General features: G+C 37.3%; 1 protein-coding gene across 5 annotated transcripts in view; it reads right to left on the reverse strand.

Annotated features, from left to right (window-relative positions):
* Positions 1-13,489, reverse strand: part of DCAF16 (DDB1 and CUL4 associated factor 16) — a 15,837-nt gene continuing 2,348 nt past the window's right edge. Inside the window, exons 2-4 of one of the 5 annotated variants that reach the window (XM_023759097.1) lie at positions 9,119-9,221; positions 8,760-8,855; positions 1-2,868 (exon numbers count right to left, since the gene is read on the reverse strand). In XM_023759097.1, the coding sequence (XP_023614865.1) occupies positions 1,616-2,266 (651 nt within the window). In that variant the 5' untranslated portion in view covers positions 2,267-2,868; positions 8,760-8,855; positions 9,119-9,221 and the 3' untranslated portion in view covers positions 1-1,615. Of the gene's footprint in view, positions 2,884-6,337; positions 7,073-8,759; positions 8,856-9,118; positions 9,222-13,489 lie in introns of those variants that run through there. The other 4 variants (XM_014461056.2, XM_014461057.2, XM_006094993.3 and 1 more) reach the window with 4 other exon arrangements.

A 13,489-nucleotide genomic window follows, 5' to 3' on the forward strand; every position in this document is an offset into this window, starting at 1 on the left:
TTCAGCATGTACAAAGCTGTTGGTTTATTCAGCTGCAAAGTTGGGGAAAGGATTCCTTTAGGAGTGAATAGCAAAAACGCGTTTATGAGCAAGGCATTTTTACACATACACGCACACATGCAACACACACACAGAGAAAAAGGAACATACATAATTACATAAACATCAACATATTTTCAGATTTCTCTATCTTTCCCACTTCCCCTTAAAAAAACAGGTTGTAACATTTTAAAAACCACTTTCACAGAAAACATCTACATAGGAACAGTTTCTGATACATTCAGTTACACTAACAGTATGATACGGTTTCAGTTCAATAATTTTCCACTACCAAACATTTTTTCTACCCCCTCCTTTTTTTCTTTAAGACAACTAAGGCTCAGCAGAAATACCCATTAGGTTATAAACATCCTTCTATCTCCTAAAGTTGCTACACATTTATAGAATTTGTGATTCCATTAATGCTTTAAGGTTTTGATGCCATAACTGTAGACAGTTATGGAGAATAGGAAAAAGCAAAACTAAAATAAGGGTGTATAAGATAAATCTTTAACAATCTATTTTCTGAATCCTTTAGATGCCGTCAACCAGGATCACACAGTTTTCAGTCTTTACGGTGTGAAAAGATCTAACGGTCTCATGCATTTTATGTTGACGTCTACATTTTGACTCATCTAAATAAACACTGCAAGGCCCATTTACAAGAGTACATATACTTCCTTGTTCAGATAGATCTAAAGCTAATCTATGTAGGAAAACAATGATACTAAAAAACTCTAACTTCAGGTTATATTAGGCTGAGACTTTCCATAGTAAGGTTCTTTACAGTTAGAAGCAATCCTGGAAAGTTTGCAATGGATGGGAAAGTGCATTAAGTGCTGCTCCAGGAAACATACAGACTGAAACACTGTAATCCACTAGCAGTTAGTATAGAAAACATAAATGCTCTCTTAATAATCCTTTCTCTTTGGTCTTTTGGAAGGTATTTTATTTCCTCTTGACTAAAGTCTGGGTGCCAAGATGCAGGAAATATATTTCTTAAAGAACAGGTGCCTGTTTAATGCCATGTGCAGACCTATCTATATAAAAGCTGTGAGATAAATCATATTTCCACCATTTTCTTTTGTAGTTATTCAATTTTAACTACCTCCCTAAAAATGAATGTCAGAGAAGAGTATGCTTAGGAAAGTACTACTGGGAATAGCTAACCTCCCACTTTCCACAATGGCTGTTGTGAAGGCTGGGTAAGAAGAGAGAGAATAGCCTACTCTGTCCTTCCCATTAATCATTAGATACCTAGAGTTAGAGTCTATTCAGTTAGGTAGAGTAAATTGGGGCGAGAACTGAATGAGGAGAATAGTCAATTTATTTTTTGCAACAGTCCCTTTTTACGAATTCTCTATTGAAGTTCTTGTTTTATCCACAGGGTCTGTCAAAGTGAGTGCTCACATGCATATTTTCTGTAGTTGACTGATGGGCCTCTTGGATAGATATTCAGCTTGTCAGGACAGGGCAGTTTGGTTGAGAAGGCATTCCTTTCTCAGCTCTGGGCTGTGTAACTTGTACTACTTTCTCAATCAGAAACATAGGAGACACCAGAGCAAATGGTGAATCTTTACAGTGATGCAGTTAGGAGTTTGTTAACTGCCTTTTGGAAGTCAGTGTAAGAGTAAGTGGTGTTGATGGGTTCAGTGCGGGTTGTTTCCTTAACTGTTTTAGTTAGCCAGCCACAGCAACAACCAGAAACACATGAATTAGGGATCTGTTTTAGGAATTCAGGGATGGGAGTGGCTTTACTCAAGGTTCGGCTTAACTGTTTGGTGGCAAATTGCAGTGCTCCATTTAGAGTGGCGTGATCTCTGGAAAGTCGGCTGGGACTTGTCAGCGGCTTTTGAAAAGGTGGGACTCCACAAGAAGCCAGAGGTGGCCACTCAGGAATTGGTTCCAGTTTGGGTACACAATGGGAGCAATAGGAGAGTCTTAGACCTATCTCTCGAAGTATATGGACAGGTGTGTCCTGATCTAAGAGTCTAGCATGATATAACCAGGAATTAGGATTTAAAGGTCTCCAAGTAGTTGAATATTTTAAAAGGCACTTAACCTGCCAGGCAAGACTCTCCAGACGTGTCAGGTTGGGCACCACAGGGTCCTCTTCTTCAGAGTAATCCCAATCTTCCCCAAAACTCTCATTTAGGTAGTTAGCACTTTCTTCTTCCTCACTTTCTGATTCTGTTAAGCGATCAGGAGAGGGAATTCTGGGACCCATAAGGATAGGAAAGAAGGAACCAGAAAGAAGTAACAATTGAAGCCAGCAAAACACTAACACTGGCAAATAGAACAAAAGATGAAAAATCCTTTCAACAAGATTAACTTGCCTGTTTCTGAGTCCGTTACACACACAGTATGCCTTTGGCTTGCACCACTATGCAGTTCTAGATTATGTTGTATAGTCTTCACTTACAAAGAAGACATCTCGGTTCTCAGGACCAGTTCAGTGTGTAAAAGTTAGGCACTTACCAGCGGCACAGGTCAGAGTCTCTCCTTTAAATCCTGGCTACCCAAGAAGAGAAGGGGTCCTCATATAGGCAAGCTGATTTTCTTAGTGTGGTCTCAACTGGCTGTGATACTGTGAAGAGACACTTGTGTCCTCTGTTTTGTTGTCAGGGATATTATATCTACTTGGTAATGAAAAGAAGCTCAGTGGTCGGCTTCATAGTCTGCTGGTGCAGCAAATTTTGTGCAGGGGATGGTGGGATGAGTTGTCAAGGACATCTGCTATGCACGGATCCGACGTTTTCCATAAGTGGTACAAATGCCCTTGGAAACTGGTGACTTAGCTGTTGGACTATCTGGAAAGGTAGCCTTAACCTGTAAATGAGAAGACTAGACACATGATATTAAAGCCTGAAAGTACTAGGTAACATTACTGTCTGTCTAACTATGAGTATCCAAGAACATGGATGCTGAACAAGAAATCTTCTTAACTTTCCCATCTCTATTTCATAGGCTTAGGCAGATTTTCCTATTGGGAATGGTTCCTAAAATCATAAAATTGGGAAGGAGAGCCTGGGCCCATTTTAATCCTTTGTTGTTGGTACATATCTGGGCCAGTTTGTTTTTACATATGCAGTTCTAGCCCAGAAAATTACTTCCACAAAGCAGATCCCTTATGTCCCAAACTCCAAGTAGAGAGCTATAAAACAATTTTATATTCTTTTACCTTTAGATATGCTTGGTGGGATTAGTTTTAAGATACGTGTCCTGCTTGTACAGCTGCTAGATCAGTGGTTCTCAACCTTCTGGCCCTTTAAATACAGTTCCTCATGTTGTGACCCAACCATAAAATTATTTTTGTTGCTACTTCATAACTGTAATGTTGCTACTGTTATGAATCGTAATGTAAATATCTGATATGCAGGATGGTCTTAGGCGACCCCTGTGAAAGGGTCATTCGATCGCCAAAGGGGTCTCGACCCACAGGTTGAGAACCACTGTGCTACATATTAGGACTTTTGCTGGGACCCAGAGTGGTAGTCATGTGACCCCACTCTACAGGTATGAGAAGATGGCAGGTATAAATCTTAATACAATAGGAATTACACTGAATGTAAACAAGTTAAACTCACAATTAAAAGGCAAATACACTGAATTAAAAAAACTAAACAAGATTCTATAATATGTCGCTAACAAAAGACAATTTAAAGCAAAAAAAACACACAAAAGAAACCACACAGAAAGGTTAAAAAAAATGATGAAAAAATATAGCAATTTTAACATACAACAACAAGAAAAGATTTTACGCCAAAAATTATAAGGAACAGAGATGGATGATAATACTAGTAAAAGAAATTGAATAAAGTGATATACAGTTAAATCCTCACTTAATGTTGTTAATAGGCTGTGCAATATTAAACAAAATGGTGTTACCATAGGCTAACTGATATAAACAAGAGTTAGGTTCCTATGGCATCTCATCAACATTATAAGGAAGTGACCCTGAACGAAACGATGTTATTCAATGTTATTTGAGGACTTGCTGTTCTTATCATATATTCACCTGAAAACACATACTCAAAATTTCTCAAGTAACCACTGATAGAACTGAAGGGGGATATATAAGCAGAGATACAAAAAGCATGAAAAACAGTTAAAATATTAATATACTTTGAGTATTACATAAGTAAACAGAATAATACCAACCAATACAGTGGGGCCTTGACTTAAGAGTTTAATTTGTTCTGTGACGGAGCTCATAACTCAAATTACTCGTATGTCAAATCACTGTGACGTTTGCTGCGCCAACTAGCGGTGGGGTATCTGAAGCTGGCTCGTAACCCGAATTTTTTTGCACTTGCACTCAAAGCAAAAAATCGGCCAAGAGACGGCTCGTATCTCAAAAAAACTCGTTAGTCGGGATACTCGTAAGTCAAGGCCCCACTGTAGATATTTGAGTATGCACACACACAAATAGATCATGCATAAGGTTATAAAGTATAATTAGGGTCATTTCATTCAGACTAAATCTCTGACCACAGTACAAAAAAAGCAGATATTAAGTGTTACTTAAAAGTAATCCCCTAGGAAGGGCGGGTTCAGGGTGGAGGTCAATGGGAAAAAGACAACAAAAGGGACATCTGTAATACTTTCAATAATAAAGATAAATTAAAAAGAAAAAATAATCCTATGCTGAGACATAAATGATTCAGGGGTTAAAACGGAAATTATAAAGGATATTAAAAATATTAACACCGAATAATAATATAGACTACCTGCAAGGCGTAATTTATAGGACATGGCCAAACCAGTACATAAAAGAAATGTATAGGTTTGAATACACTGATGAGAAAACAAGGAAATTTAAATATCTACAAGTTTAAAAATAAATAAATAAATATCCACAAGTTAAGAATTCAAGATAATGCAAAAGAGCAACAGCAAAATAAGGCAGGAAGGAAATAATAAAGACAGAAATGAAATTAGTATATAAAATAGTAATAAAGACCGATAAAACTAAAATATTTTCTGAAAATATGAAATAAAAAACAAAACTGGCAAGACTTATCAACAAGGTTCAAAAATAACAAAGTCTAAAAAACAAACAAACAGGACAAACATACTAAAAAGGAAATTCTAGATGAAATGGCTAAATTCTAGAATATAAAACACTGAAATTCATATAGGAAGAAACAGGTAACTTTAATAGAATAAATTAGTAAGTATTAAAGAAAGGTAAAAACTACCTATTAAAAATATCAAGACCCTATGGTTTTATAAGAGTCCCACTAATTCCTAGAAGATTCATATCTATTTTACATAAATTGTTCCAGAAAAATATGTATAAACTCCTTTATGAATATAATAAAATATTAATTCTAAATCTAGATATGAACCAAATAGGAAAAGTATAGGCCCATTTCACTTGCAAAAATTCCAAATATTACCCAACAAGACTAAATGTGTATTAAAGAAAAGAAAAATATGTTATAATCAGATAGAGCTTATCCCAGGAAAAGACTTTCCCAACTTGGGAAAATTTCTAAAATAAGTCAATAAAGCAAACAAACAAATAAACAACAGATAAATTTATCAACTGTGGATATTTAACCTTTGTTAGTTCCTGATCAACACCTATACACGCTTTAAAAAACAAAGTAAAACATTCTTACCAAACTAGCAAAAGAAAGTTACTTTCTCAACTTGGTAAAGGTTAACCTAAATCTTTTAGCAAATAAAGGGTGTCCCAAAATTCACGCAAGAAGTAATTTTGATAGAAAATACAGGTTTATAATTAAAAATTGTAAATTTCTTATTGATTCATAAAGTATACAGTATAGGGTTATGTTTGGAATAGCATATCGGGTAAATGGCCTCCACAGCTTTGCTGGCACATACCGCACTCTTTTGTTGAAATTTTCCATGACTGTTTTGCATAAATGTGGCTGAATTTCGTTGATACAGCACTCAATTTCCTCCTTCAAGGCGTGGGTGGTCGTGGGCTTGTTGGCATAAACCTTATCGACTTCAAAAAACCCCAAAGAAAAAAGTCCAACGGCGTTAAATTGCATGATCTGGGCGGCCAATTCTGATCACCAAAATGGGAAATTACACGACCAGGAAATGACTCATGCAGTAATTGAATTGTTTCTCGGGCTGTATGGCATGTGGCACCATCTTGTTGAAACCACAAGTCGTCCACATCCATATCTTGCAATTTAGGTACAAAAAACTGGATTATCATGTCGTGATAGCGAGCACCATTAACTGTTATTGCCTGAACAGCCGCATTTTCGAAGAAGAATGGTCCCATGATGCCTCCAGCCCAAAATCCGCACCAAACAGTGACACGTTGTGAATGCATTTGTTTCTCAACAATCACTCGTGGATTTTTCTGAACCCCAAATGCGACAATTTTGTTGATTAACCAAGCCATCAAGATGAAAATGAGCCTCATCGCTGAAGATGACTTTGTTAGAAAAATCAGCATCCACTTGTTGTTGTTCCATAATGCATTCAACGACCTCTCTTCGCTGTGCGTGGTCAGTAGGCTTCAGTTCTTGAGTCAATTGAACTTTGTAAGCAGGAAGATGCAAATCTTTCGTGAGAATACGCTGTAGAGAGCTTCTCGAAATATCCAATTCTTGACCACGGCGCCGAATTGATGTCCCTGGACTCTTAGCAACACTCTCACGAACTGCTTCGATGTTTTGTGTTGAACGACTTGTTGAAGGACGGCCAGAGTGTTTAAGATCACTAATTGATCCAGTCTCCCTAAATTTTTTAATTAATCTCTTCACAGTTGATGAAGTTAAATTACTATTCCGACCATATTTTGTACGAAAATTGCGAACTGTAGCTGCCAAACCTTCATTATTTTTAAAATATTGCTCAACAATGAAAATGCGTTGTTCTTTCGTGTAGCGCTCCATTTTTAATAACCCTGAACTGTCAGCTGTCACGCTATCTTTTTTTCCCGTTGGCAACACTTAACGGCACAAATGGCGTAAAATTCAAATCTTGCGTGAATTTTGGGACACCCTTTATTATCCTAAGTGTGAAACTTTAGATATATTCCCTTAAAAAAAAAAAAAAAGAAATTAGATAATGACCATGAAAATTGATAATGACAAAGAACCAAAAGTTCTAATCAATGTTATAATAAATTTAAGACTAACATGTAAACAATTAAAGCTAATAAAGAGCTCAACAAAGTTTCTGGATCTGAGATTAACCATGTATGAATAGTTATTAATTTATTTATATAGCACTTATTATTTGCTACATACTATTCTAGAAGCTGCTTAAATGTTAACTTGTTTTAAAATCTCCTACAAACCCTATTAACCCCTTTCGGTCCAACATCGAGGCTGACTCGACAGACCAGGCGCTAGGAGCAGGTCCAACATCGAGGCTGAGGTCGACACTGCAAACCGGTTCAACATTCAATCCTGTCAATTAATTTGGACCAGACTGTTTGAATTCCAAAAATAAAATTGGACTGCAAAGGGTTAAGATAGGTACTTTTATTGTCCCCACTTACACAAGACTTAAGCTACTTGGCCAAGGTCACACATCTACTGATAGTCAGAATTTGAGCCCAGGGCACACTTAATTTCTATACCAGTAATACTAACTAGAAAATGCATCACAGAAATACCTTTCACAAGGTAAATTACAAGGTCAAAAAATATGAATTCAGTCACATCAAAATTAATTATTTCTTGACTGAACTAAAGACATCAAGAACAAAGTTTACAAATCAACAATAAGAAGTAGCAACTTCAGTAAAGAAATGGGCAAAGGAAAAAAATATCCCATTTACAGAAGGGAAAAGCCACAAGTTATTAGCCATATGAGTGAAGGGATACCACTTTATTCCATTAGTTTGGCAAAAAATTAGAAAGCTGGACAATGTCAGTGAGGAGACTAAAGGAACCCCCTTTAGAAACCAACAATTATAGACTGGGAGAACCTTTCTGAAGAGCAATTGGCAGTACTACTTAGCTAAACTATTTACATACCTCATGATCTAGCAATTCTACTCTTGGGTAAATAAAGCAAAGAAATTCTCTTAAGACCAACATGCATTCTGATGCTTCATCTTTGATGGTAAAGAATTAGAAGCATTCTAGGTTTCCATCACTGGAGGAGTGGCTAGGTAAAATGTGATGAAAACACATTAGAAGTATACATTGCAAATGGTTGGACTAAAAACATAGCTCTAAATGGAAAAAGCAAAACCCAAAATAGTAAATCCCATTTATGCCATTCTGTAGGAGTGATTTCAAAAATGAGTCAGTAAGTATCTCCAGTTTCAAATACACACTGAGTTGTAGTAATAAGGTTATATACTATGGCTTCATGTCAGTATTAGTCCTCTAAAAAAATATTTCTTTGGCTTCTATACATTCTATTTATCTAATTCAGTTCCCAACAATGCCTGGTACATATTAGGGACTTAGCAATCTTTTTGAAAAAATTAATGAGGGAATGAGGAAGGGCTGCTGTAACTATATGTACAAATATGTTCTATTTTTATTTGAGGGAGCCAAAAATTCCCAAATTATACTTAACTGACTTGTTAATATGTTGGACAAAGACACATTAAAGTTTTTTAAAGCAAGATCAACAAAGATGATGCTACTAAAGCAATATAAAGGGAACTGTTTATAACTTCATCTGTAAGAGAAACAATGCAAACAGTTTCAAGTTTACAATATTATTACCTAGTTCAATCTGAAAAAGAAAAATTCAAAACATACCATAAGTCTTTATTTTATTGAGACAGGAGAAGCTGTTGGCTTTTAATTCTTCCGTCCTCTTATATTTTTATTATTTTCCTTCCAACCAAATTCCATCTGCAAGATCATTGAGTACATTTCAGTTAATTGTATTACTCAAAACATGCTGTAAAAGGCTCACTCATGTAGAAATAAGACAAAGTCTCTTTGCAGGCATATGTAAATTCTAGAATGAACCCATTACTGTTTTTTTCTTTATATCCCATGTGCAGAGTTTTCCCATATCAAAACTGAATTACCACACCTATTCTATATATGCTCATGTATAATTTACCTTTAAAGAATGGGTTTTCTGTAATTTCAGAACTAAACAACCTTACCATACAAATTCTTTAGTTTTGTTATTTCTTCAACTAAGTTTCCCAAGGGCAGGAAAAGATTTATTCCCAAAGTTGCTATTATTTGTTCTTTCCTCCCATAGCACTAAAAGTAAAATTCAAGAAATAGGTTAAGCTTCAAGACAATGAAACTATGGTGTTTAAATTGTGATGTAGCTTTTTTTTTGTTTACCAGCTTTATTCAAGTATAATTGACAAATTAGATATTTAACATGATGTAATATTTGATACATGTACTCACTACAATTACCACAATCAAACTAATTAACATTATCACCTCAGTTACCATTTTTTGTGGGTGGTGAGAACACTTGAGATCTACACTTTTCAAGTTTCAAGTATACATACTAATTACTAACTATAGTTACCATGCTGTACATTAAATCTCCAGAACTTACTCATCACTGAAAGTCTATACCCTTTGACCAGGATCTCCATATTCCCTCCACCTTCCAGCTACTGGTAACTTCCATTCTACTGTTAAAGAGTTTGAATTTTTTAGATTCCACATATAGAAGGATAATGCAGTATTTGTCTTTCTATATCTGCATTATTTCATTTAGCAGAATGTACTCTCGATTGATCCATGTTGTTGCAAATTGCAGAATTTCCTTCTTTTTAAAAGACTGCATATTCCATTGTCTGCATCTCACATCTTTATCCATTCATCCATTGATGGACACTTAGGCTGTTTCCACATATTAGCTACTGTGAATAATGCTGCAGTAGATGTGGGAGTGCAAATACATCTTTGAGATAGTGACTTTATTTCCTTTGAACATATATACCCAGAAGTGAGATTGCTGGGTCACATGGTTGTTCTATTTTTAACTGAGGTGATAATGTTAATTAGTTTGATTGTGGTAATTGTAGTGAATACATATATCAAAATATCACATCATGTTTACATTCCCACCAACAGGTATAAGGTTTCCCTTTTCCCACATCCTTGCCAACATAGTTTTCTTTTGACTTTTTGATAATAGCCATCATAACAGGTGCCATGTGTTATCCTATTGTAGTTTTGACTTGATAGTTAGTAATTTGTATGGTAAGGTTGTTTAGTAGCATTTCCCTGATAGTTAGTGATGCTGAGCACCTTTCATATACCTGTTGGCCATTAATATGTCTTCTTTGGGAAAATGTCTATTCAGATCTTTTGCTCCCATCTTTAATTTTTTTTTTGATATTGAGTTGTATGAGTTCCTTATATATTTTGGATATTAATCCCCTTTGGAATAAATGGTTTGCAAATATTTTGTCCCACTGCAAAGGTTACCTTTTCATTTTGCAGTCTATTATCTTTTAAAAACTTTTCTAGATTATAATGTTAAAAAAGTACTGAAAATGTTATTAATCCTAAAAAAAAAAAAAAAAAGAATTAAAATATAGTTAGGCTGACCTCTAGTGGCCAGATGCCTCATCCTTTGGTAACTGACAAAACTGTATGAAGCTGCCCCTGGCTAGTTTGGCTCAGTGGATAAGTGTACACCTGTGGACTGAATGGTCCCTCAGACTGAATGTTCCCAGGTTCAATTCTGGTCAAGGGCAAGTACCTTGGTTGCGGGCTTGATCCCAGCCCTGGTTGGGAGACAGACAAAAGATGTGTCTCTCTCACATTGATGTTTCTGTCTCTCCTCCTCCTTCCCACTTTTAAAAATCAATGGAAATATATTCTCTGGTGAGGATTAACAACAAATGAAGTCATTTCTCATTTGTGGCAAGACAGCCAACTAAAATACAGTAAAGGAAATAATATTGTTAGAAACTTCAAACAAAGCAACGAAGGTAGCAGGCACCCAAAGCATAAAGAGAGCTGAGCAAGTAAAGGCCATACAATAAGAAAATGCCTCCAAATATTAGTTTGTTCTAGTAAGTTTACTAGTTGATTGACTTTACATAAAAAACAAATGGAATATATAGAGGTTCTCAAAGTAAGAATAGTTCTGTACTATCCGATACTAGATTCACTCGCTCTAGGTATCTACTGAGCACCTGAAATGTGGTTAGTGTAAAATAATGCCCGATTTCAAAGACTTAGCAGGAAAAAATGTAAATTATCTCATTAATTATTTATGTTGATAACATGTTGTGGGTATATTTGGTTAAGGAGTGAATACCCTTTCTAGGCTTCTTTCACCACAACTTTCTGGGCAGTCTACATTTAAGCTATAGTGAGTTTATAAATGTTATCAGTATCCATGCATTCTTAGGCCTCCACATGTTTCCTCTAACTTATTAAGTAAAAATGCTTTTTCAGAAATTAGACATCTTTATAATTTTGAAATTATGGGCAACTCAATGCTTTCACATTCATTACTTTGAATACCTAAAACAGAGGTCCTCAAACTTTTTAAACAGGGGGCCAGTTCACTGTCCCTCAGACATTCCACACATGCACATTGCGGGCCTGGGACGAGTTGGCTGCTAAGCAGGACGGGCAGCGGCAGCAAAAACACCCGGCGGGCCGGATAAATGTTTTCGGCGGGCCGCATGTGGCCCTCGGGCCGTAGTTTGAGGACCCCTGACCTAAAATGTTTAAGGAATTAGGAATATGAAGAGAATGAATGAATAAATTATAGCATATTCATATAACAGAATACTATAGCAACCTGTGCCTCAGTTTCCTCATCTTAAAAGAAGATAAAAGTTACTTCACAGGGGTTGTTTGTAAAGATTAAATGAAATAGAAACCAAGATGGCGGCATAGGTAAACACCGGAAATTGCTGCCTCGCACAACCACTTCAAAAATACAACTAAAAGACAAAACGGACATCATCCAGAACCACAGGAAGGCTGGCTGAGTGGAAATTATACAACTAGAAGGAAAGAGAAAAGCACAGTGAGACTCAGAGGAGGTGCGGAAGTAAAGTGCAGAGGTATGGAGGCGCACGTGGAAAGGGCTGGCAGCTGAGGACACGGTTGTCTTTTTCAATTGGGAGGGAGTCTCAAGCTCCCGACTGCTCTGAACTCCAGTTCCGGGCGAGTCTCTGGGGACCCAGACTCATACAGGAGAAACTGGACTGTCTGGCATCGGTCGGAACTCGAGGGCGGCTTTCTCTCAGAGGTGGTTGCAGCGATTACCGGGACACTGAGAAGCAGGGCCTCTTAGGACAGCACTGAGGAGTAGCCTTAGCTGTTTGCTCCGCCCTGATAATCCCGAGACCCCGCCCCACCCAAGCTGTGCACAGAGGCTTTTGCATATGAAAGGCCTGGCCCTTTGCAATCTGAAAATTGCCCAACAAACTGCAGCTGGATCAGAGAAACCCAGAACATCCAAAAGAAGGCCCAAGGCCCCACAGCAGCCTGCATTGCTTCACAGCTGGGCTCCTGCTGGGTATCCTCAGGCAGAGGCTAAATTAGCACCACCTTAGAGATCCAAGAGCCAGTGTACCCAGTGGTCAGAGTGGGACCATCCAGATTACAACTCCTCAGATCCATAAGGGACACACTCAGAGGGCAGACTCAGTGAGCACCAAAGCCCCACTGAAGCAAGTCTTGCCCCAGAAGGGTGTCTCCAGCACAGAAGTTCTCCCACTGCAGACACAGCTGATTCTCACAGCCAATTGGCCTGGAGGTCAATTCCTCCCAGTGATAACTACAACAATCAAGGCTTAACTACAAGACTGTGCACAAAGCCCACAAAGGGGTGGACCAAGAGTGTCCACGTCAGGTAATTGGGGAGGCTGAGCCACTGGGCCCTATAGGACACCTAGCACACAAAGCCACTCTATCAACACAGGGAAGCATAAAAAATGTGGAGACAAAGAAACAGGTCACAAATGACAGAAACGGAGGAAAGCAAACTACTGGATATAGAATTCAAAACCACACTTATAAGGTTTTTCAAGAATTTTTTAGAAACTGCCGATAAATTTAGTGAGACCCTCAAGAAATCTAGTGAGACCCTCAAGGTTATGAAAAAGGACCAACTAGAAATTAAGCATACACTGACTGAAATAAAGAATATTATACAAAGTTTCAACAGCAGACTAGAGGATCGCAAGAATCAAGTCAAAGATTTGAAATACGAAGAAGCAAAAAACACCCAACCGGAAAAACAAAAAGAAAAAAGAATCCAAAAATATGAAGATAGTGTAAGGAGCCTCTGGGACAACTTCACGCGAACGAACATCCGAATTATGGGGGTGCCAGGATAAGAGAAAGAGCAAGATGTTGAAAACCTATTTGAAGAAATAATGACAGAAAACTTCCCCTACCTGGTGAAAGAAATAGACTTACAAGTCCAGGAAGCGCAGAGAACCCCAAACAAAAGGAATCCAAAGAGGACCACACCAAGACACATCATAATTAAAATGCCAAGAGCAAAAGACAAAGAGAGAATCTTAACA

This window comes from Myotis lucifugus, unplaced genomic scaffold (assembly GCF_000147115.1).
Source record: "Myotis lucifugus unplaced genomic scaffold, Myoluc2.0 scaffold_147, whole genome shotgun sequence".
Classification (NCBI taxonomy): domain Eukaryota; kingdom Metazoa; phylum Chordata; class Mammalia; order Chiroptera; family Vespertilionidae; genus Myotis; species Myotis lucifugus.